Raw genomic sequence first — 26,563 nt, 5'->3', positions numbered from 1 at the left:
TTTTAATCTATTCAGGCCGAAGGATAAAATAAAGAGGAGAATAATTTGACTGCTTGTTATTTTTCAATATTGTTCGCGTCACTATACACTTCCCGAATTATAATGTGTGAGATGTGAAAATCAGAGTTAAGCTGATTTACAGAAAATATATAGGCTGCATCGAATGAACATTAAATTTTACTAAAACCATATATATATATATATATATATATATATATATATATATACAAATATGTTATAACAAAAAAAAAAATATATATATATATAATATTCGGACATATTTGAAGAGGAAACTGATGCTAAATGTATACCAATTGATAAAAATCGTTTTAGTAAATCGATTAAAGTTATGAATGCGTCGCAACGATACAACGGAGAGAATATAGCATCTAATGATTTTCAATGGTATCGATGTACGGGAATCGGTGGGAGTGGGCAAACACAATAACGACTTGTCCATTAAACGATGCTAATTGTTCGATAACGGGCGAACTCGCCATGGGTATATATTCTCGGGAAACTATTCCCAATTGCTGTGTGGAATCGAATGTCCCACGAACTTTTCTAAACCATAATTCAAAACCTTTTGCATCCATTAACGAGCTAGTTAAAGGTCATTATTAGTATTGAAACTGGTAACGTATCTATTATTTGCCATTTATCCTTTGTAACTTAATGGAACAAATGAGAAAGGAACTTTTTCAAATATTTTTAATTCATAAAAGGTATAATTAAAAAAAAAAAAAAGAAAATATATATATATATATATATATATATATATATATATATAATTAAGTTCTCTTTGTTAGTAATAATTCTTTCTTTTGAATCCGTGTGAATCTTTTTTCTTCCCATTTTTCTGTTTTCTTTTTTTTTCTTTTTTGTTATCAATAGCTTTTTTCCTTTATATCAATAGCTAATAAATTTGTTCTCCTTTTTTTTTTTTTTTTTTAATATATAATATATTTAATATTATTTATTACCTTAGTGTCTTGGCAGTGTGCACAGTTGAAGTTTCGGCTATGTGACTTTGGAGATACTGATTCAAATCCCCATACGCGCCATTTTCCAATACGATACACATGGGATCGTTTTCAAGACTGGCACCAAGTAACCGGCCAACGTTCCGATCATTCAGACGTGCCAATCTCTTTGCTTCCTGTTGAAATTCTATCCTGTAAAATATATAATTACAATCAGTGATAATATCTTTATAGTGTCCCTATTTTTTTTCTCTTCTTTTTCTTTTTCTTTTTTTTTTCTTTCCTTTTTTTCTTTTTTCTTTCTTCTTTTTATATCAAGTTATTATCTATCGAGTATACATTGAAAATTTATATCGACATTATTGCGAATTTTTATCCGTCAGATACAAGAATATCAATGCGATGCTCCTGTTCGACGATTAATTTTTTTTTTTTTATCGGCGAGTCGAAAGAAAAAAACAAAAAAAAGACTAAAATTAAAATAAATAACAAGACATATGAAAAAGTGAAAACTCGATTTTACGTTTTTCTTTTTTTCCTTTTTTTGTTTTTCTATTTTTTTTTTTTTTTTTTTTTTTTTTTTTTCGGATAAAAATATTTTTGTAGCAATAATTTTGAAAGAAAAAAAAAAAAAAAAAAAAAAAAAATGAAATAAAGATTAAATGTAGCTGCGTCGAAATAAAAGTGTGACTCGACTAAATAATTTTGAATACACAGATTGCGCGACAATGAGAGATGATTAAAAATTAATTAAAATGTCAATTTTTCGTTTTATTTCGGTGGACAGAAGCTTTTTACGAAGATTTCGAAAAAAAAAAAAAAAAAAAGAAAAAAGAAAACAATGAAAAGATAATGAATTAAACGTAGTCGCGTCGCAATAAAAGTGCGATTATTTTATACACACAGACACAAATACATACACACGCGCGCGCGCAGACACATATTTTCACACTTCTGGTGTAATTTAGAGGTGACGAAAAATTTGTTAAAACATTGATCTTCCGTTTTTCTTTTTATGTTTGTCAAACAAAAAATTTTTGCAATGATTTAAAAAAAAAAAAAGTAGGAAGGAAGAGTCAAAAATGTAACTTAGTCGAAATGATAATTTTAGTTGAATGAAAACACATGCATACACATACACACACACACACACACACACACATACAGACGTAGAACGTTTACTAGATAGATGCGCATAAGTTTCTATTATTATTTAGATATTAACAAATGAATGTGATACGTAAGATTCTCCTTCGTAGGAAATACGAAGGAGACTCGAAGACGAGCTTAAGCTGCTTCGCGGTCACACGTGGAATATGTGGAATGGCGCCGAGTTATACTATGCATCCGTGGATAGGCACAATAATCGTGACGTTCTCATAGTTTATGACATACCGTTCAAACGTTCTACGCTCTCCGACGAAGCATCCATGAAATTCCATCTAGGCGCGTTGTTAATCAACGAAAATGCATAATTATCGTGCTAGCGAACTAAATCAAGTCGATCGTTCGAGCCGATCGATCGTTCCCGCACCGAAAATAATTTCATTACCTTCGGACGAGTAGAAAAAAGACTGCGAGAGAGATAGATAGATAGATAGATAGAGAGAGAGAGAGAGAGAGAGAGAGAGAGAGAAAAGAAAAAAAGAGAGAAAAAAATTGGAAGGGGTAATACACCGTCAAAAATGATTATGGCACATCGACAGCGTTCGAAGTTAAAAAAGAATTTTATCCGAATCCCTGAAGTCCCTTTCCCCCCTCCCCAGCCCCTATTTTCCCCCTCTTTCTCTCATTTCCTTCTTTTTTTCCTTTTTTCTTTCTTTTTTTCCTTTTTTTTTTTTTATTTCCCTCAATCGTGCAACCGAACGATGTGGAATATAATAAAGCCAATCGAGTGCACGATTCGTACTATGCGAAAATGTGTACGACAAGGACGGTCAGTCCTTGATGGGTAGTCGTCAGGCAGTTGAAAAAAGTGTATCAGACCTAGTCGGATTTATTGACACGATTGAACATTCATTTGCGTTTTTATCTTTGCATTTCTATACTTTTCTCTCTCTCTCTCTCTCCCTCTTCCTCTTCCTCTCTGTCTCTATTTTTCTCTTTCTCCCTTTACTTTTCTCTCTTACTCGGTCTGTTTCTTTTTCCTTTCGTCGAATCGCTCCCCGATGAAACTATGTCGTGCGAGAAAATAAAACGAATGAGCGAACGAACGAACGAACGAACGAACGAACGAACGAACGTCGCGTACAGTCTAACCGTTCAACCCCTAACCATCCAACCCTATGCGAGCGCGTACCCTTGCTCTGTGAACGATAAAACGTTTCGTGGCTGATAAAAGCGAGCTTCGACATACGACTACTCGATTCCTGATCCTTTCTACATCGTCGATAACGCGCCGTTGATTTTTCCAACGAAATGTACTTTTCGGTTCGTTTCCGATCTGGGGATCGTCTATGGGCTTACTAGTCAATGGGATTTCACATCGATAATGAAATTTGTGAATGATATTTAGAAAGTAATAAAGATTTTGATATATATTTTATTATTATTATTATATATATATATATATATATATATATATATATATATATATTTATATTAATTTTTTTCCATGATTAATTAAAGACGTTGATTTTGACGATACCGTTATATTGATTATTTTTTATTAGATCAAATCGATTGATCTATCATCTGTCACGATTATTATCAATCATTATAAATGGAATTTGATTCACTTGATATTTCGAAGATGAAAGAATAAAAAGTCTGACAAAAGTTGATAAGGTTAGAAAGATAGCTTATAGTAAATGATATATATATATATATATATATATATATATATATATATATACACATATATAGGTCGACTCACCTAAGAGCATTTGACGATCCTGGCTTCAAAGATTTAACGACGACTAGGTCGCTGTCGGTGTTCCTGAAGACGTCATCGTATCCGGGAAACCTGTCGACCTCGCAAAGATGTACGTCACCGAAGTATCCACATCCGAGATTCTCGACTATGTTGAGCTTCTCCCGTGGGAAGTCCAGGATGCACTCTGCCGTTTCATCCTCTTCCTCGGTAAGTGTGTCCTCAGCACTGTAACTCGTCAGGCTACTCGACGCTTTCGCACTCATAGCTGCCGGTGTGCTTGGCGTTGGGGACGGTGGTAAAGGTGGTAAAGGGCTCTGCAATATCAATGAAAATAGGATCAGGAATCGAAAATGAAAACTATTTAAAAAGGAAACAAATATAAATGCATATGTATGAGTTAAATCCAATTATATCCTATAAATTTTGACAATATTATCGAAGTAAATATATCTTTTTTTCATTTTTTTTCCCCTCCTTTTCTGTTCCCTTTTTCCCTTTTTTTTTCAATTTTACTTGAATCGAAGTTTTGGAAAATGAAAAAAGTTATCTATCGAATACGTTATATTTGATCAACGGATCGATATCGTAAGGATGAAAATCCGTAGCGTCTCGTAAACGCCACGAACTAAAATTAAATAATAAAATATCACTGTCGCGCAAATCGTACCAAGTTCCAGAAACTTTTTTATTCAACTTCGATTCTTCGACGTAGGAAAAAGGGTAAGAAAGTTCTCACAAGTATATATATATAAGTATGTATATATATATATATATATATATATATATCCGTGAGAGTTTCATTGCTTTTCAAGTTTTATGCGCGGGAAAAATAAAGATAGTACGAAAGAGAAATTCTAACGGATCAAAAGAAGGAAAAACCTCGAAGATTAACGTCGTGAGAAAGATCCTTAAGGTCTGATATCACAAACTTCTCAAAGTGTAGAGCACGAAGCTCCCCTTCTGTATTCTAACGTTCTAATGTTAGTACATAAGGCTTTGCCTCTCGAGTGGTTGGTTGTATTAATGCCCCTGAAAGAGTCCTAGATCGTGTCGATCGCGTGTCTAAGCTACGTTTTTTAAAGCTCACCTTACAGATCTCTGTACTGGCATAATACTTTTCCGGTGGGGGTGGTATAGGTGGAGGATTATTGGCTGGATATTCTTGAACCGTTGGGATTGGCCTGGCGAGTTGCTCGATTGGTGTATTCAGTAAGAGTGGAACGACTGGTTGCACCTCGGTAACACCTGAACAATAATTTTACAATAATGATAGGACATTAAAATGATACACATTTATTTATGGCACGAGAATAGTATTGAGAATTTGCGAACAAGCGTCTGTCGTATTCATTAAGTATCGTTTAAGTATGTAATATATGAGAACATTTTTTTCAATGTTTCTCCATAATATTTAAATATTTTCTATATAAATATAAATAGAATATGTATAATATTAATATAATTTTATGCAGTATATATATATATTTTATACAATTGTATATATATATATATATATATTTCTTTTTCTTTTGTATTTATAATAAATTTTATAGATACCCCTAGAATATATACGATAAACTCAATCCCTTTTATAACCAACTTTGAAATCTTTTCTTATACTTTAAATCGAAATCTATTTATCAAAAAAAAAAAGAAAAAAAAAAAAAAAAAAAAAAAAAAAAAAAAAAAAAGAAAAAGAAAGAAGAAGAAAAAAGAAAGAAAGAAAGAAAGAAAGAAAGAAAGAAAGAAAAAAAAGGTTATATATAGGAAAATGGTTGAAGGAGATGAAATCACGAACAGTTTGGAAAGTAAATTTTCAAAGTTTCCAACTTACGAATTTTCTCCCACGTATAACCGGCTAAGAAATATATAAAAATGTTGTTTTCGAATAAGGTGTAGAGAGTGGAAGGGCTCTTTCTCTGTTGTGAAATCTATGAAAGGGAAATGCCATTTCGCGGAGAACGAAATAGTTAGGAGGACGCTCGAAACTGTGTCATTCGAATACGATGGTCCGGCAATCCACCACGGAATCTCCCTCGTTGAGTTTTGGGGATATAGCAGTACGAAACTATCGAATATCGCCGACGAAGCGAACCACGAGAGATTCGATATAGCGAGTAGGGAAAATCAAAAGCAGTTTCGAAGACTTCCACTCTCTCTCTCTCTCTCTCTCTCTCTCTCTCTCTCTCTCTCTCTCTCTCTCTCTCTCTCTCTCTCTCTCTTTCTCTCTCCCTCTATTCCACGATAAAACGGAGAAATTGTCTATATCACCGTTTTCTCTTCTTCGAAACGTTAATATCTATCTGCCGTATCGTTGAAAGATTTCGTACAACTTTTCTTATTTATTTTTCTTAATGTTTCACGAGATAACAATGGGAAAACAAACGAAGTAAAGAAAAAAAAATTTTCCCTACGTACTTTTCCACAGTATTAAAATCAATATCACATATTGCAACGATCGAGAAAGGATTGGGCATTATGTAGCGTTCAAAGAAGAAGAAGAAGAAAAAAAAAATAGAAAGGAAAAGGAAAAGATGGAAGAAAGAAAAACAAAAGAAAAAATGGGGGAAAAAAAATCCATAATAAAGCTTAAAATAGATGTAACGAGAAAGTTTTTGCATAAAGTTAACTTGAACACTAACCTGTATAATTGCCGATGGTCTCATGAAGCTGCGTCGTCGTATTATAGGCAGAGGGATGATATTGGGCCGGTAGAGGGGGGCAAATTGGTCCCTTGTCCTCGCTCTCTTCCTGTACTGAAACCTACGGTCGAATATCAAGCGTTATCGTTAATGCATCTGACATTTATGCACACACATTGAGTGTGTAGTAGTAAATCGGGACCTATGGTTAAAAGCGATACGCTCCTAGGAACTATTCCTCGTATTCGTATTCGTATTCGTATTCGTATTCGTATTCATACTCATACTCATGCTCGTACTCATACTCGTACTCATACTAGAAATATTTCTCTCTCTCTCTCTCTCTCTCTCTCTCTCTTTATATATATATATATATATATATATATATATATATATATATATATATCTCTCTCTCTTTCTGTCTCTGTCTCTCTATCTCTCTATCTCTATCTGACTTTCTCTTTCTAATGCAGAATATTCATAGTCGATGAAATGGAAACAGAGAGACGATGCGAGGACCAACTCACACGGCGTTATATCGGTCCATAGATATTCTACATCCAACGACTCTCGTTCCTCTAACTCTACGGGCTTGAAGCTGCGTTATCGATTCATCTCCGGATTAAATTCATCACGACAAAGAGACAGAGGGAAAGAGAGAGAGAGAGAGAGAGAGAGAGAAAGAGAAAGAGAGAAAGAGAGAAAGAGAGAGAGAGAGAGAGAGAGAGAGAGAGAGCAATATTTCGTGATATTGACTAGAGTGTGATTATTTATCGATATTCGTTTCAATAATCGATATATATATCTATATATATATATATATGTATATTGTTCAAGATTACCTTTCGATACAATCTATATCTCTCTCACTGTCTTTCTTTTGAAATGATTTCATCAAAGTGTCGATTAAATGTTTCCCCGCTAGATCAAATCACTTTGTGGTTTTCCCTCGGAACGTCAAGTTTGTTTATCTACATATCTATTTCTCTCTCTCTCTCTCTCTCTCTCTCTCTCTTTCTCTCTCTTTCTCTCTTTCCATGTTTTATTTCAAGATGTGAATAACTTGGATTTATGCAAGCGAATATAAGTAGGTACATATGACAAAGCGTGATATCGTTGTTACATGGTATTCCAAGTCGAAATAATAATTGAATTATATCTTAATTAAAATTTTATGAAAAATTAAGTAACGTGATACGCGATTATACGATATTTGATACGTTATATCAAAAAAAAAAAAAAAAGAAAAAAAAGAAAAATGATAGAATTGTATTTTTTATATTTAAATGTGTTTAACGACCAATGAAAATGAATCAACATATATAGAGAGGAAAGAATATATATATATATATATATATATATATATATATATATATATCAATTAAACTGGATAAAGATGATCTACAAATACAAATTAATTTCAATTTATTTTGTTAATACGGGAATCAATTTATAGAGAGATATTTGTCACGAGAATATCTGTGACTACTTAACGCCAAAATCAGCTGACCGATTAGCTTTTGGATTAAGTGTTTGAGCTGTCTGATCGGTACGATTATCGTTCACTAAAATCGTCTAAAAAACTAGCGTGTGATATCGCATATTCAAGCTTCTCATTTCGATATAACCGATTAATGACAAATCGATGTCGTATCGATCGCTAATAAGCTTGAATCTCTGAGCGAACTGTTACAGTCAATATTTTCCCAACGACTTTGCCAACCATCCCTTCCCTTCTACCCCATTTCGAGTTCGGCACAAAGCTGCAATGATTTTTAACTTTTATTTCGACGTATAAAGAACACGTGGATTGTTCGTTTGTATAATTTTTTTTTTTTTCGTTTTTACTTTTCTTTTCCTTTTAACAATTTTTCTTTTTGTTTTCTTTTATGCAAATACACGTAATATAAATAAAATGAATACACGTGTTCAGCACTACGTTGCGATTTAATTTCCGTATAAATATAATTTTTTCTTTTCCTTTTGGATTATTTATCCTTATTCTTCTTTTCTTTTTTCATTTTTTCATTTTTTTTTTTTTTGACTGCTTGTTACAGTTTCGCATATCAAACTAAGAGACAAAATATTTTTTTATGCAAGAAACGTATATAACTATACGTGTGTGGATTCACTAGCCACATATGGGACAATCATTTTTATAGAAAAGAATTGTCGTATGTTCATTGATACATATTGATGTTAAAACTATATATTGATGTCAAAAATAAAATATAAATTATAATTTTACAATAAGCCGATATATTATATATATATATATATATATATATATATATATATACAAAAATTTAACATTTATCGTCAGATTACGTATAACAATTACATGGATTAAATGTTCGTTAGTATTTATATTTTTCTTTTTATCGATTTTTACAATTGAAGCAAAGTGTTGACCTTTTACAAGTTCTCATGAATGCATCAAACAAAATTGATACAATATATGTACCTACATATAATGGTCGTAAAATCTCTCAACGTAAGATTTATCCGTTCATTCGGTTCACTCGTTCATGTCGTTTCGTACAAATCCATCCGCGCGTATTTATTGGGTCAATCGACGAGGAAGAACGGGCTGAGAGAGATAAATAGAGAGAGAGAGAGAGAGAGAGAGAGAGAGAGAGAGAGAGAGAGAGAGAGAGAGAGAGAGAGATAGATACATAGATAGATAGATAGATAGAGAGAGAGAGAGAGAGAGAGAGAAACAGAGGGAAAGGGAGAGATAGAGTTTGTGTTTGTATGTTCATGTGAGTTCATCCGAAAGAAAGAGAGAGAGAGAGAAAGAGAGAGAGAAAGATGAATACTACAGCTGCGTGTCATGTATTCGAACGTAAAACTCTCCGCTAATCTCCGCTATTCCCTACTCCAGCTCTCTTCACTGGCCCATTTATAATAAAAACGTTTCCATTTGTGGCTGATGTAGGTCGCGTCGCGTTATATCGCGTGTCACCCGACAAACGGTTTTATTTCGAGCATATATATATATATATATATATATATGTATATATACTTTTATATATATATATATATATATTTTGAAAAACGAAGCAACAAAAATAAAAAAAAAAAACAGGAAAAAGGGACAAGGAGAGAGAGAGAGAAAGAGAGAGAGAATAAAGAAAAGGAGAAAACTGAACAAAAAAAAAAAAATATATATATATATATATATATATATATATATATATAAGCGGATCGAGTTTTACTCTGAGAGCAGAAACGAATTATGTCGATGTACAAAAGGATACAAACAACACGCAATATTACTTTGCAGGAATATCGGTAACCGATGATCGGGTCTCTTCGTTTCGCGCTTATAATGAATAAACGACCCGATAAAGCGAGATTCCTGCTGCTTCCACGGGCGTATTAATTTAAACCCGGTTTTTTTTTTCTTTTTTGTCTTTTCTTTTTGCTCTTTTTCTTTTTTCTCTTTTTTTTCCCTTTTTTTTTTTTTTTTTTTTTTTTTCAGAAATCCTGGGACCATTATTACCACGCGAACAAAATAAAAGGAAAATTAAAAGGAGAAAAAGAAAACAAACAAAAGGATAAGAAAGAGAGAAGTGGATAAAATTTAAAAAAAAAAAAAAAAAAAAAAAGAAAAAAAAGAAAAGAAATAGAAAAAGACAAATAAACAAATAAATAAAAGTAAAGGAAGAAGAAGGAGCAAAGGGATATTATTCGTAAAGGGACACAGGGGAAATAAAATTGTGGTATCGGTTGAAAAGGTCCAGGCATAGAAGGATCTAAAAAAAATTGTTCTTTTTGTCTTTTTCCATTTACCCCTCCTATCAAACTGTCACCTTTTTCGTCCGCTCTTTCCCCATTCCCTTCTCGTTCATATACAAACTATCCTCTTCATATATCATACTCGTATACTTTGCAATTCAATGAAAGACTTGATATTATTGCATTCAATCATGCAGATTTATATTCGAATGCATTCTCATTTAAGAAGAAAATTCGTACGTGCCGATGCTAAGCATCAGAGAGTTGTTTGTTTAAAAGTAAACGTAGCTAAAGAAAAAAAAAAAAAAAAAAAAAAACAAAAAGAAAAAAAAGGCGAACGATTGGATAATGAAGATTCTTATCGCCCACGTCTCTCTCTCTCTCTCTCTCTCTCTCTCTCTCTTTATCTATCTCTTCCTTCGTTCTCCTTGTCTTTCGACGAAACGTGCGCGAGCTCGAAAGGAAAAAAAGGACGAGGGTGGGTTGGTGAGAGAAAGAAGAGAGAAAAGAAAAGAAAAGAAAAGAAAAGAAAAGAAAAGAAAAAAAATAGGAAGAAGAAAGAAAAAAAGGAAAATCGAGAGAGGAGTACGCGAAGAAACAAAAAGGCAAAAAAAAAAATGAGGGGACTTCGGAAATTAGCTGTTTTATTACAACGAATGATCCCTAAGGGATAGGACGATGACGAGGTACGGCTAATTAGTTCCCACGGTATCTCTCTCGAGAGACTTGTTATTCTCATTCCTTTTTCATTTTCCTTTACTTCCTTTTACTTTTTGGTATTTTTTCTTTTCTCTTTTTTTTTTTCTTTCCTTTTTTTTTCTTTTTTCGTTTCTTTCTTCCTCTTTTTTGGTCGACTCTTCCGCGAGTACGCCATTGACTGATAGATATTTCGAATACCCTTAATAGGATCTTTGAAGAACACAAGGTGTATCTCTCTTTTCTAATTATCAAATCAATAGTACCCCGTATACTTGTCTATCCTTTTTTTTTTTTCTTATACTTTTTCTTTGTTTGTTCTTTTTTTTTTTTTTTTTTTTTTTTTTTTGAAATAATATAATTCTATTAATAAATTTTATCGTATTAGTTCGATACAATTATAGAAGATATAAGATACGGATTATTATTGAATAAATCATTATCAGACTTATTTCTTCATAGATACTCGTGAATTTAGATTAAAATTTTCGTGGTAACGTTTGAAGTTATTTTTTTTTTTTTTTTTTTTTTTTTTTTTTTTTTTTTTTTTTTTTTTAACATTCAAATAATATTCGCAAGATAATATCCATTGATATTGATATGGTACTTTAAAGTTAGGCCTTAGGCAAGGGCTGTCAGAAGCAGCATTGCCGAAGGGTAGAAGAGTCTACGGGGTTGTTAATTTCCGTTTTAGGAGGAGCGTCGAAGGAATCAGCCTAGTGAGATGCCACGGCACACCGTTAAGATAAGATAACCACTTAGCCATTGGGATTCTATGCGAGAGTCTCTCTCTCTCTCTCTCTCTCTCTCTCTCTCTTTCTCTTTTCCTTCCTATCTTTCTGTTTCTCTTCCTTGCTCGAACGTTTGCATTTCTCTCTCTTTCTCTCTTTCTCTCTTTCTTCGTTCGAACGTTTCACCCAACGTCGATTTTTCTGTTTTTTTTTTCCTTTTTATACTCCTGTACTGAATTACATGCTCACACTCGCGCACAGGAGAAACTCCTGTTGGTCCCTTATGTACTTATCTACACGTCCCTCTTTTCCCGTTAAGGCTATCTAAAAGTCCTGTACTGACTTCCTGACCTCTTATGGCCGATCATTTTGCCCTGATGGCTCGATCAACGCGTTAACTCGACAACAACGATCGATGTATATTTCTTAAACACCGGCATATCTCATTTTATCGTTCACCCTAAAGGAAAATTTCTAACTAAACGAAAACTAAATGAAAATCTTATGTATATAATGGACGAATAATATATATATATATATATAGTTTTTTTTTTTAATTGTTAATTATATCAGTGAATGAATTATAATAAAATTGGTCAATGAAATATAATAAAATTTTAAATATACAATTCGTGAATAATTAATGTCAAAATTATTATATAAGTTGTGAAGGAATTATTTTTTTTCATACTAATGAACATTGCGCATACCAGACGCGCTTGTTATTTTTTATTCGTTAAAATAAATAAAACTCGATCCCCAAGTGGAAAGGAAATTTTTATAAACTTTTTTTTTTTACAAACCTCTTCCACCATAACCTAAGCTAAAAGAGACACACGTACAAATATAAACGTAAAGAGTAAAGAGAACTGAAATGGAAATGGACATGTCTTTAATAATTCTCCCTCGTTCGAGTGGGTTCGAGTTAGAACAAAATTTACGACATGGATATGCACGGCGGTTTGAAGTTTGCCGTTGAAGTAATAGAGAAAGTACTACATGGACTATCCGTGCCTGTTCAAAGATTTAATTCAAGCTCTTGACGTTTTACGTTACCAAGAAGGATAAGGATAGTGAAACGGAAAAAAATAAAAGAGGTAGATAGATACAGAAAGAGATAGAGAGAGAGAGAAAAAGAGGGAGAGAGAGAGAGAGAGAGAGACAAAAGAAGAGAGAGATACTCATCTTTCTTTCTTTTTCTCTTTCTTTGTTGCTAATCAACTTAAATTAATTAAATGTACGACAATGTAGAAACAAAGTTGAAAGGTTCTTCTGTATGGGTTTTTTTTTTCTTTTCTTTTTTTTTCTCTCTTTGTTCTTTTTTGGAGTAAAAAGCGTTGATGTTTTTTTTCCATTATTTTTCTCTCTCTCTCTCTTTTTTCTATTTTTCTTTTTTTCTTTTTTTTTTTTTTTTTAACCAGCTTTCATCGAAAGAGACAGAGAGAGAGAGAGAGAGAGAGAGAGAGAGAAAGAGAGAGAGAGACAGAGAGAGAGAGAGAGAGAGATAGTTTCATTCATTTACCCTTTGCAAGATCGAAACGATATCGGTCCGGTAGCGAACTTTAGTTTACCGTTTGTTCATTGTAAGATATTGGAACGTGATAACGGCCATTCGGGAAAAGTATTTCCAGAGTAATATTCCCAGTCGACATTCTCTATTTGTGCGGACTTCCTCTCTGGACAAACTTTACGTGAGTTCCCATTCTCGATTCCCATAGACAGAAACGCAAACGCATTTATGCGCGGGACAAAGTTATCAAAAAGTTGATATTCACTTTTGTAAATATCTCGCAATAAGATAAGATAATAAATGCGAAAAGAAAAGATAAAGGAAAGAAAAGAAGGGAAAGAAAAAAGTAAAAAAAGAAAAAAAAAAGAACGGGAGAGAGGGGGGGGGGAGGGAGGGGAGGGGGGAAAGAAGGGAAGAAAGAAAGAAAGAAAGAGATATAGAAAGAGACGAACGATGCAATAGTTCTTTTTCTTTTTTTTTTTTTTTTTTTTTTTTTCCTTTTCTTTCTCTGGGAGAAGCGAAAGGAACGGAGAATCGTTTAAATGGATGCATGCAATGATATTATTATATTAGAAGGAAAAAAAGAAAAAAAAAAAAAAAAGAAAGAAAGTACGTGCGAAATTTAATTTACCTTGAGATCGGCTTGTTGATCGTAAAATGTTGGCGGTGCAAGAGCAGCCTTCAATCTACGATTTCGATAGAATATAAACATGATGGCGGCAAGTAGCATTATGATCACCGTTGTTAATAATCCAATGACCAAACCGACAAATTGTTTTGTCTCAGGCTCTTGTTTCTTATCTGGAACTGAACGGAATAATATGTACTGTTAGATTAAGTATCGATAACTAAAGGAAGTTTCTTCCGATAAAGATGATCGCATTATTAACAAAATAAATTCTTATTATTATATAACGTAATACAATTACATAGAAACTTTTATTGTTCATTGTTTCAACGTAATATAATAGTTTTTCAATTTAAATGTATTTTATTCGTAATATTAAACGATCATTCTTTCGATGAGTTCCAATAAATTTCATCTTATTTATTATAAATAATAACGATTGGAAATCGATAGTAATTATTTAAAAGTGAGATGTAATTTTAATCCCAAAAGCAAAATGAAAAAAATGAAAAATTGAAAAAAAAAAAAAAAAAAAAGGAAAAGAAAAAAAAAGAGAAAAAATAAATTCTTTTCGATACGAATCGACATTAAATTTAATATACAGATAGATAAATAATATCCTTTTGGAAAATAATTTCGATCGTAATAAATCGATTAATTTACATTTAGGATTATATTATTAGATATTTCAATGCGTATATCGTATAAGTATACACACACACACACACACACACACACACACACACATATATATATATATATATGTATATTTCATTTGCCGCATTTATGTTAAGGTATATAAATTTCTATACGAATACGTATATATATATATATATATGTATATATATGTATGTATGTATTCTAACAGAAATATATATATATATATATCTATATATATATCTATCTATCTATCTATACGTATGTATATATCTACGTACTTATAAAGCCGTCACATCACACAAAGTGGTCACCTAACGCATAAGGCCACGCGTCCTATTACGCTAGGAAGCATCGTTACAGGCAGACCCGCATAATGTACGATCGGACGATAATGATGATTGTGCTGGACGCGAAGCTCACAACCTATACTCCGCTTGAGCGGCACCTTGTCGATCGATCGATCTGATTACAAAATGTTCGGCCTATCCCATGTACCGTCTATCCAACTGATTTCATCAGGAGCATAGTATAACGCTAGTCTCTCTCTCTCTTTCTCTCTCTCTCTCTCTCTCTCTCTCTCTCTTTTCTTTCTCTCTCTCTCTCTCTTTCTCTCTCTTAAACATATTTCATGTCGTACCTTTATTGAATTTTTTTTCCCCTACTCGTTAATAAAAAGCCAGCTCAGGTTTTACACGAACTTTTCCTGCGATCATTTTATACATGCAAATAAACGAATATTATTAGAATTTTATTCGAGATATTTAACGTCTAATTAAAAAAAAAAAAAAAAAAAAAAAAGAACAGAAAAGAAAGATAAATAAATAAATAAAAAGAGAAAGAAAGAAAGAAAGAAAGAAAGAAAGAAAGAGAAGAATAAGGAAAGATAGGAACGATCGATCGGACGTTTTTCATGGATAGATATTTACGAAATAAATGGAAGATTTATTAAATTCATTTTTACGTAGGAAAAAAAAAAAGAAAGAAAGAAAAATAGGGAAAATCCAATGGTTATAACGAAATTGAAATTTAACTTAAATGCATACCTTTTCGCCTTGCCTGCCAAGTCGAAGGAAAGAAGAAGAAGAAGAAGAAGAAGAAGAAGAAGAAGAAGAAGAAGAAAGAAAAGAAAAAGAACAAAAAAAGAAAAAAAAAGAAAATGAAAAAGAAAAAGAGAAAGAAATGAGCCCGAGCGCGTCAGCATTTTCGAGAAAGGAGAACTTTCGCGATTGGTAACTTCATTTCCCTTTAAGTTATTACTACTCGGAGGTAGGTGAAACGAAGCCTCTTTTGAAGCTTTTGCAGTGCGTCGTTTGTTAACGTACAGCTCAAAACGTACGCCTCGGCTCGGCTCGAGAAAAGCGTGTCGTTACTTTTCTCCTTTTCTAGCTTACCTCTTTCTCTCTTTTCTTTCTCTCTCTCTCTCTCTCTCTCTCTCTCTCTCTCTCTCTATCTCTCTCTCTATCTCTCTCACCCTCCCCCCCTCTTTCTCTTTCTCTCTTTCTCATTCGCTCACTCTTTCGTTCTCTTTTCTTTTCTCTCATTTTTACCCCTTTCCTTTCCTCGTACTTTTCCGCTTTTTACTCGCGTATTATCACATGGATGAATACTTTTACCCCGGGTGCAAATATGGAGCAACGTGTAATGAAACATTAGGCATGTCGTATTTAAAATGAAAGAATAGAAAGAGAAGAAGGTATAAGGAAAAAAAAAAAAAAAAAAAAAGGTCCACTTTGATTTTTCATTTTGCTCATATTCTATTTCTCTCTCTCTCTCTCTCTCTCTGTATTTTTCATAGTTTTAAGATAAGAAAACTCTTACTTATTAAATTCATTTTAGATTCTTTCCCTTTATCTCCATTGCTTGAAGGTCTAAAGGATGGTAGAAATTGATAAAGAAGGATAGTAAAATGATATAGATTTTCTCTTTTAAACAACTCGATGGAAGATATTAATGGGAAACTTTGATCTTTCCTTCCTTATCCTTTTAAAAGTTCGAAGGACACCGATACTAACTGAAGAGACTGTCAAGGAATAAAGTCGTGGAAGAAATTAATCGTTTTAATTGGCTTCATTCCTTGCCGTTAGTTCTACCTTGGTAAAAAAAAGAAAAAAAAAAAAAAAAAGAAAAAAAAAAAGAAAAGAAAAAAAAAGAAAAAGAAACAGGAGAGAAAAGTAAGAAAGAAAATCGACCGAGTGATTCTCAAGTGTGTTTTTGTTTTTTCCATTTTTTCTTTTCTTACTTTGTCTTTTCTTTCTCTTTCTTTTTTTTTTTTTTTTCTTTTTTGTAACCTGCAAACGATTTCCCTTGTAAACGATTTCCCATGGCTATTGATATATCCTACCTTTGAGCAATGACCCAAACGAAACGTTTTTATTATTTATTTCTTTAATAGTTCGACAATAGAAAATAATTATTCGAGCTGATAATTAGAAATTCATTTTTGCAATATAAATCGATTTAATCTGATTATCTTTTTCATTCATTAGAAGATCGATTTAGCGTTCGTAAAATATTTTTCTTTATTAACAATCACCTTAAGGAACGTGACTTATACGTATCATACATATTCTTTATCGAACGTACTTTCAACAGTCTGTAGACGTAATCATCGAGCTTAAAGTTAGTATTTGCTTGTTGTTAAACGTCGCGAAAAAGCATAAGAGTATTTTTTTTTCTTTTTCTCTTTTTTTTTTTTTTTTTTTTTTTCTTTTTCTTTTTCCCCAAGTGAAACAATGCCTGATACCGGAAAAACTCACAGGCGTTATCGTTGTTTTCCTCCTTATTAAAAGTGGCCTTCACTTCGTCCCTTTGCAACGGACCCTCGTTATTCTGATAGGGGCTGCCAGTCGCTAGTACAATGGAACTTTTGTTCTTTGCTTCCTCGTCGTCAGTGTTGTTCCATTCCGAAAGAACTATAAGAACATATCAAGGGTTTGCAATTAATAATTTTTCAATGAAACGATTAAAATTTTTCAATCGTTCAAATATTCTAATATCTAATGTATATAATTATAAATATTGTCAAAGATGTTCATTGAAGTTAAAATAAAATTATAAATTTAATTTTTATCGACGTATGAATATAAATAGAATTTTGTCCGTATTATTATTAATTCGATTTCAAATCTATCGATATTCAATTAAATGATATTATTTTAATTTTATTTTCTATTTAATATATTCGTATTGTCAAATACAGTTTCTATATTCGATAGATTTCTACGTTTGAATGAATGTTATAACTTACCTGATTCGAAGATTACTTCGCTGAGCATGATCCACCGTGCCGCGAAATATAGTTGAAGCTTGAGAAAGCGAGCGGCACGCGAGTGAAGCTTTATAGTAACCTCGCGGGCTTGCTCCAACACCAGGTCTGGTATGTAAGAGAAATGGACAGGTTCCCCGTTAAACTGGTTTCCACCGACGCCGAGATAAACCTTCGCGTAGGAGAATACCTACGGAGGTTTCAAGCGTGAAATGCCAGCCAGAGTGAGAAGACAAAGAAGACTTTGTTTGGCTTGACAAGTTAAAGCAACGTCTTCGTTTAGAGTCTGAAACTCTATCTCGACTCATCTCGTCAAAAGAGAAGGGAAATAATATAACAATAAATTCTTATTTTTCTTTATTTTTCTTTTTCTTTCTTCTTCTTCTTCTTCTTCTTCTTCTTCTTCTTTTGATTTATTTATTTATTTATTTATTAATTTTTTCTTGTTTTTTTTTTTTTATTTACTTATTCATTTATTACGTTTACCTGTACGTCCTTGGTGAAATAATTGTTCATGTGCAGGTGTATGGCAGTGAAGTTTCTTGAGTAATCGAACTCAAACGTTATCTCAACTGGTTTGCCCAACATATTTGGCGTGTCGTTCTTCCATCCAACCCATTCGTATCCTAAAATAAAAACAAAAAAAAAAAATATATATATATATATATATATATATATTTAGAATCAAAAAGTCATAGCGGAAGTTTATTAATACAGTAGATAAAGTTGATCTCTTGAAAATAAATTTAAACGATATCGTATGGGGATGGTCGTTGATTAATTCAAGATTTTTAGTACGAGATACGTTCAAATAAATGTACGAATTTATATAATTCATTTGGAATAGTTAAAAAAAAAAAAAGGGAGAAAAAGTAAAAAAAAAGAAAAAAAAATAAAAATAAAAAGCAGTTTTTCGAAACGAAATAGAACGAGGCTGTCAATCTAGCGCTCAATAAAGTTAGTTTAAAAAAATAAAAATAGGAAAAAAAATGAAAAGAGAGAGAGAAAAAGAGAAAAAGTAAATTTATCGAATCGCTCACTCCCCATTTCCCTTCCAGTACCGATCCGTCCCAATGTAGCGTCCTCTTGAAAAGTATTATATCCGATAATTTTATCGGTGCACGTACCGACGAAAAATGAAACGTCTCGCGTGATCGTAGCGAAGTGACGGCTCCTACGTGACGCGAATTTGATCGCGAATGGATAACCGCATTTTCATTATATTGTTGATTTAATTATGAAACTACGTTCTACCTCTACGTCCGGCCAATGAGTGTTTTCATCTCGATTGAAGATTTAGAGGTAGGTATCGAGTAACGCGTATAAAAATTTCTCTCTACCTATCTATTTCTCTCCCATTCTTCTTTTACACACACACACACACACGCATATATATATATATATATATGTATGCGTGTATTCATGCATATCTGCATACGTGTAAGAGTGTATTCATTCAAGGAAGAGCTTTCATTTTAAACGTTTACTCTTGAAATTTAACAAGTATATTAAATCGAATTGGCTTTAATAATAACTTTCCTCGAGATATTCATTACGTATCTTTCGATCAATATATATATATATATATATATATATATATATATATATATATATATTGATTGTATGTATTGTATGTATAGGAATTATTATAAATTCATAACTAATTTATTCCGCGGCATAATGCACTTTTATACTAATTAAATGGACGTATCATAGAATTGAATTGGTCGTAATAAATCGTGCCTGGAAAATAACGTTCTACATTAATATCACGTTGGAATCGAGTAGATGAGATTCGTTCGTCTCGTTGTTGTTTTCTTTTTTTTCTCCTTTTTTTTTTTTCTTTCTTTCTTTATCTTTTTTTTTTGTTTCCTTCTAATTTTACGTATTTTCATCGCAGAAGTCCTTTAACGTGACATCCGGTAAATAAGCTTTGTTGGAAAACAACGGAACGGTTGAATGCAAGAGTTTTCGAGGCACGAACCAACCGCAGAAGCAGTTATTGCACAGCTTTTTCTCTTACCAACCCTCCCGCCATTTAGATTCTTTCTACGAGTGCGTGCGGCATTGGGAGAACACGTTTCCTTTTTCCTAAAGGAATACGTGGATTGAAAATGGGCTGTAACAACCATAAACTCAACGTGAAAAGATAAAACTTCGATCCTTTTCTTCTTTCAACCAACCATTATCCCATTATTTTTATTCCAACGTATGTCATTTTACCGGTATAGAAACCATTAATTATATTTATTGATTTATACGAATTGCAGATATTATATTTACTATATAAAGGTATCATATAATTTTGATTTAATTCAACTCGTCTCATGTCTTGCTGCAATAAGCTGCAAGACTTAATTAAGGAGCATTAATTTGTTAATTTCACCGAAAGAGAAAAAAGGAAAATAAAAGAGAAAAGAGAAAGAAAAAAGAAACGAAAAGGAGAGAGAAAAAAAGGAACATAGTCCTCGTTTTAGAGGTAATTCTCGCTTAATTCGCTTGCAAAATGTTTACCTTATCGGTGTTAATATTTCCATTATCAGGTAGTACCCGCACAGTGTACCGTGCTAATGAGTTTAATTAATAATGAGCTTAATATATTGCAAATGATATAAGAGAAAATTTGAAGCTTTTAATTTAAAACATGATAGAACGACTATAGCAATATCTTGCCTTTGTTAATATTCGAATTTATTGTGATAAGAAAATTATATAATTTGAAAATAAATCTATTTTCTCTTTTTTTTTTTCCTTTATTTTTGCTAATTAATATTTTTTGTTTTTTCTCTTTTTTTTTTTTTTTCTTTTTGTCGTTGAGTTTATTATACGTTACGTAGAATTTCAATCGTTTCAGCCGTTTACATGTTGTATGTATTAGAATCATAGACCATTCGGATCGTTCTTCGACAACAACTCATCCTTTAGTTCCTTCTACCCTACGTTGGTATATTCTCAAAGTCCTTGGTACCTTCTCTTGTGTGTTATATCGCTTTGACTTATCCGTCTTTCATATAAACCCCCCATAGAATCTACTACTACTACTACTACTACTACTACTAGTAGTAGTTACCAGTATTACCACTACCACTATGGCAACCATCCTTAATATTGTCCCACGAGTAAATAGTTTTCAGTTTCCTGTGTCGTCGGTGCCTTCATTCGCTATCTACCATCAATTCTAAAGCTTCACGAGGGTCGTAAGATAAGCAACAATGTCTAGGTGTTTAGTGCTTACCGCACGATGATTTTCTCTTCTCTTAACGTTTATATATATATATATTTTTTTTTTTTTTCCAAATAGAATTCTAATAAAATTCATAGATCCGAGTAACGATGTTATCCATTTTAAATGTTTCTTTTTTTTTTCGTAATACTCGAGAATAATTTTATTGAATTACTTATTCGTAAGAGAAAATAATAAAGAAAAAGTGAAACGACGAGAAAGTTATAGGAATGATTCTGTTTTTTTTTCCTTTCTCTTGTTATTGTCGTTATTGTTGTTGTTTTTATTTCTTTCCCCTCTCCCCTCCCCCCTCCCCCTTGATTTTTAGCACAATCAAAAGTATCTCGTTCGTAGAAGTCTGGTTTTCATTCTTTGGTGTTTTGATGTTCTTTTTTTGGCTTTCGAATTATTTGAGTGGCTCGAACGTTGGCATTGCCATGAACTTAAAAGTTTAGGAAGGAATGGAAAAAAATTGAAGGGCATATAGATACGATGCGAGACGTTGACCGTTCCGAGATGTCCCTTGGCATAAATGGAAAGATACAAATGTATCCAGAGAGCGGATAAACAGGCAATGCGGCTTCCAGACTATGTATGGTGCTTCAATATAAATGTAAATTGGAACCGATTTGAGTGCGCTCGTGGAACATGTTTTGGATTCGAGGGTCCAAGCTTTTCCTTCCTTCCTTCCTTCCTTCCTTCCTTTTTCGTCGCATCGAAAGATTATCCCTACCTATAGAATATTTCTCTCTTCCGTTCTAAACTCTCAAACGCACCTGTTATCAACCACCTTGCTCCGTCGCGCCGCATGAAATTTTCCTCGTTCCGTTAGCTCACTCGCAACCCTAACATCGACATTGTCGATGGATAGGATATTAACGAAATATGCGAAACTTGATAAATAATTTCCCTTGTTTTCATTTTATGTTTCCTACCATCGTCTATTTTAAAGGTATAATTATAAACGGCAGGTAGGGACCGGTACGATGGAAAATATTATCCAAGGGGAGTTGTTGCCATGTAATTAAAAAAAAGAAAAAAAAAAAAAAAAGAAGAAGAAAAAAGGAAAAAAAAAAAGAACTTCTCCAACCGTGTTCCTCTACCGATTTTGAATAAACTCGAGACGATCGGATGTAATATTATTTACCTTCATATATTTACCATCACGATAATAATTTATGCAAAAGTAAATGTAATAAATTTACGTAGATCAGATATAGAGAAGTAATGATTCGGAAATTGGATGAAATAAAGGAAATTCTTGAATTCACATAAAGGATTATTTGGTTAATAATGATAATGATGAATTATCCTACTCAGTATAATCTTCTATTATCCTCATTGTAATACTAGTAGTAGTAGTAATAGTAGTAGTAGTAGTAGCAGTAGTAATAATATTAGTAATAGTAATAATAATAGTAATAATAAAATAAAAACTTTTATCTTAATTTCTATAAAAGATTTAACAAATGAATTTAAAAATGTTGAATAAATTTATTATTTTTAATAATATTTATGAATATCAAATTGTTATATAAAATTAGCTTAACCCATTTAAATTTAGTCGTCTCGACACTGCTAATAACGTCGAGAAAATACACCGCCAGACGATGGATGGTATGTAGACGACATGATAAAATCAGTGTCTCATAAAAGCAGTAGGTATATTCAAACATTCTCTTTCGGCTTGGCTCATCTTGTAGACTCAAAGTAAGCTTGTGAGAGATCAGTTAGAAGGTGAATGAATGAGTAAGCGAGACAGAAACATAGAGAGAGAGAGAGAGAGAGAGAGAGAGAGAGAGGGAGAGAGAAAGAGAGATTGAAACGATATCACTTGAATCATACTAAGATGTCTCTATAGTGCTAATCTGGACACGATCTAACGGCAACCGTAATCTTATCTAGCACGAAGGCATTGCCGTTACCTTTCCCGTTCCCGCTGATGTCCAATCTGAAGTTGTCAGGACCTTTCTGGCCGTCGACAAGTTGACCAAGTCCCCCGGAGAGGTAACCTCCTTCCTCGCTGCCGTCGTATGTTCTATCGGAAAGGTCAACCTCCGAACCCCTCTTTATTCCTTGGGGCATGGAATACGAGACCAGACCCTCTAAGAAAAGAAAAAAAGAAGGAAAGAAAGAAAGAAAGAAAGAAAGAAAGAAAGAAAGAAAGAAAAAGGTAAGAAGGAAAAGTAATGCCGTATTAGTGTGTTTGACCTTTTACGTCACGTACAATCTGTTTGAACAATTATCGACTACTTTTAAACTCTAAATTATCTTTCAGTAAGAAATTTTCTTTTTCTTCTTTTCCTTCTTCTTCTTCTTTCTTTTTTGTTTTTTTTTTTTTTGTTTTTTTTTGTGTTCTTTCTTGTTCATTCGTAATAACACATAATAGAGTATTTATTTAAGACGAAATATTATTTATCGTCGTGGCTTAGAACGTGGCTAATATTAAATTATCACTTACCGATCCATGGACAACCATAAAGCTCGACGCGCATGCACACCATGCGCATATGAGAGGTATAAGGTATGAAACGGATTTTCGTTGCTACAATGGCGGGATCGAAGATCTGTTCTTTCTCTGTGTACGGATTGTTGTTACCCGCCAGAAGCTATAAAAATACAAAATATATCTATTATTCGATAATGTATGTACGTAATATCCTTGTTTTATTGTTTAGTGAAATAAATTAAAAACAAGAAAGAAAGAAAGAAAAGAAGAAAAGAAAGAAAAAAAAAAAAAACGAAATCAAAGAGAAGAAAACACCTGTCTAATAAACGAAATCATATTTCTTTTATCTCTTCGAAATTATTGAAAAATTTTCTAAACTCGAAAAATCCATCATAAATTTGTTATACTAATCGCATTGGATAATCAACCGTGAGTGCGGTCTCAACGGAACAACATCAGTAACGATACAACAAAGTTACGAATGGTAGCTACTACGTTTAAGGTGGTATTGGACTAATGTTAGGACTCGTGCGCATGCGTTCTCTCTCTCTCTCTCTCTCTCTCTCTCTCTCTCTCTCTCTCTCTCTCTCTCTCTCTCTCTCTCTCTCTCTCGCAGCTTGTTCGATGGAGCGTGTTTACAACGTTAAGAACGAATCTCTCGGGTTTCGAGTACCATTTTCCAAATCCGATTAGTAAGGAAAGAGAAAGATAGAAGAGAGGAAGAGAGAGAGAGAGAGAGAGAGAGAGAGAGAGACAGAAAGAGAGATAAATAGATAGAAATAGAGAGAGAGAGAGAGAGAGAGAGAGAGGACTATGGTGTAAAGGGAGTGAACAGTGGCCCGTAAGAGAAACTTCTCTAAATGTAAATGCAAGTGCGTTAAATTTTCCAGGAAGCATCCTGCCCACTCTTGTACTCCTTCCGCATTCGCATCTCAAACCGAATTCGGCGATCGGATGGCGGATAATCCGAATGCGTTTGTTTCCTGAACACATAGGATATACATATACACATACACACACACACATAGAGACAGACGGACAGATATACGCGCGCTCATATATGTTTAATACGACGAAAGGTTAGGACAAAGGTCGATGAATATTCCTAAAATTTTCGCGTTATCGTCTGCATCGATAATAATAACGAGCATCGAATAGATTTTCAAATTCTATGAAATTTTGGAAGAATATTGAGCTCGTTGACTATTGAACATTTCTAATACAGCAGCACAGTGCGGTGTATGGAATTTTCCATTTTTTTTTTCTTCTTTTTCTTTTTTCTTTTTTTTGTTTAATTCTTTCTCGTCGGTCAGCGCGATATCCGAGAGAAAATTGGAAAAGTATAAAATAGAAAAAACAAGGGGAAAGAAAAAAAAAAAAAAAGAAAATCAATTAGTTCTCGTGTAAGATGACCAATGGAGCTATTCAAACCGAACGTGCTTAAAATTTAATATGTTGATTTCAAGGAGCTTCGTGGAATATTTTTTCGTAATGAAAAATTTAATAATTCACTTTGAAATACGTAAACTTTCAATTTCTTTTTCTCCACCCTTTTCTCTTCTTTAAAAAAAATTAGCAAAAATTTACTTTTTCCTCCGACTGGACGTTTTCCTTAAATCACGTTCTTAAAATCTAATAAACAGCGGTAAGAAGTTCATCAGACTTTTACTTTGATCAATGTATTATATTTATGATATCATGTGAGATTTATAAAATACTGAGACATTTAAAAATTAAAACAAAAAAAAATATTTATATATATATATATATACACACACATATACATGCTCATCTACATACATCTTTCTAAATTCTCTGTTTATTTATTACTGCCCCAGACAGCACAATTCTCTTTTTTCTCTCTTTTTTTTTCTTTTTTTTTTTTCTTTTTTCTTTTCTACCGAGAAGGACTAGAAAGAGAGGATCAATTAAATCCCATGAAATTTTGTCCCTCCTGTAAATAATATCTAACGATCCTGAAGGACGTAAACTCCGTGGTACGTTTAAATCACAAGAGATTATTTTTAATAACCCATTCTGTCACCTTAATCGTCCGCAAAAGGAAAAAGAGAGACAGAGAGAGAGAGAGAGAGAGAGAGAGAGAGAGAGAGAGAGAGAAAAGAGAGTGAGAGAGAGAAAAAGAAGAGAAAAAATAAAAGGAAAAAGAAATACAAAAGGAAGTTAGAAGAGAAGATATTTTATGAATATAAAAATAAAGTATCCGATGAGATGAAATTATTTTTTTCTGTATATATATATATATATATTTTTTTTTTTTCTATTTTAAATAAATGATAATCTATTTAAATATACATTATCATACATGTTAGAAAACCTAAATTCGCGCCTAGATGTATCATGTTTGAAAATAATATTCTGAAATTAAAAAAGCAATCAGTTATTTTATATGGCAAATTTTTATCTCGACTACAGTGCCATGAGAATCAAGAGGAAATGGAAATGACCTGTCGTTCTAAGTTTTTTTTTTAACGATCGATCGATCGTTCGATCCTGGTTTTCTCATACTCTTTCTCTCTCTCTCTCTCTCTCTCTCTCTCTCTCTCCCTCTCTCTTTTTCTGGCTCTCGCGATGTCTGACGATATATTAAATGGATTCGTGCCGTTTCCATGAGACTCGACGTTCGCCGTTTTTCTCGTTTACGAGGCGAGAAAGAGTGAGCGCTCAGCGGCAATTTATCGGTTCACGGATGCGTATCGTGCTTGGCTATCGATGACGATGCACTAACCGTGTTCTCGAGATATTCTAGAAATATACATATATGTAAGAGCGTGCCATGCACACTGAGGAAGGATTATTCGGGGATAAAAATCGTTTTCGAACTTGACTTTTTCATTTCTGCGTTTCATATTTGTCGTTTTTATTTAAATTGACACGCGTCCACGACCACGTGCACGTGTGTGTATGTATGTATGTATGTATGTAAATATGCGTGTGTTCTATTTTTGTTTTTGTTTTCGTTTTTTTTTTTTTTTTACAAACATTCAAAGTGTTACTAATAAAAAAAAAATTACAAAGTAATCTAATCGCTAGACCGATCGATATATTTTCAATGAATATTTGACCAGGGGTAAAAAAAAAAGAGTGAAACAGAGAAAAGGGGGAGGTGGTGGAGGGGAAATCAAAGCGATCCTGATATTTG

The 26,563-nt window shown here is 32.8% G+C and overlaps 1 protein-coding gene across 9 annotated transcripts in view; it reads right to left on the bottom strand.

Moving 5' to 3' along the window:
* Positions 1-26,563, bottom strand: part of LOC124952949 (discoidin domain-containing receptor 2) — a 138,697-nt gene that overhangs the window by 9,228 nt on the left and 102,906 nt on the right. For all 9 annotated transcript variants that reach the window (XM_047503619.1, XM_047503618.1, XM_047503621.1 and 6 more), the window contains 10 exons: positions 23,416-23,563; positions 22,880-23,059; positions 18,218-18,357; positions 17,714-17,921; positions 17,223-17,378; positions 13,810-13,985; positions 6,501-6,621; positions 4,946-5,103; positions 3,859-4,172; positions 984-1,175 (listed from right to left, as the gene is read on the bottom strand). In XM_047503619.1, coding sequence (XP_047359575.1) covers positions 984-1,175; positions 3,859-4,172; positions 4,946-5,103; positions 6,501-6,621; positions 13,810-13,985; positions 17,223-17,378; positions 17,714-17,921; positions 18,218-18,357; positions 22,880-23,059; positions 23,416-23,563 — 1,793 coding nt within the window. The remainder of the gene's footprint in view (positions 1-983; positions 1,176-3,858; positions 4,173-4,945; positions 5,104-6,500; positions 6,622-13,809; positions 13,986-17,222; positions 17,379-17,713; positions 17,922-18,217; positions 18,358-22,879; positions 23,060-23,415; positions 23,564-26,563) is intronic.

Source organism: Vespa velutina, chromosome 11, assembly GCF_912470025.1.
Source record: "Vespa velutina chromosome 11, iVesVel2.1, whole genome shotgun sequence".
NCBI classification, from domain to species: domain Eukaryota; kingdom Metazoa; phylum Arthropoda; class Insecta; order Hymenoptera; family Vespidae; genus Vespa; species Vespa velutina.
Note: the sequence above shows the minus strand (reverse complement) of the source record. Positions and strands in the feature narration are given on the sequence as shown.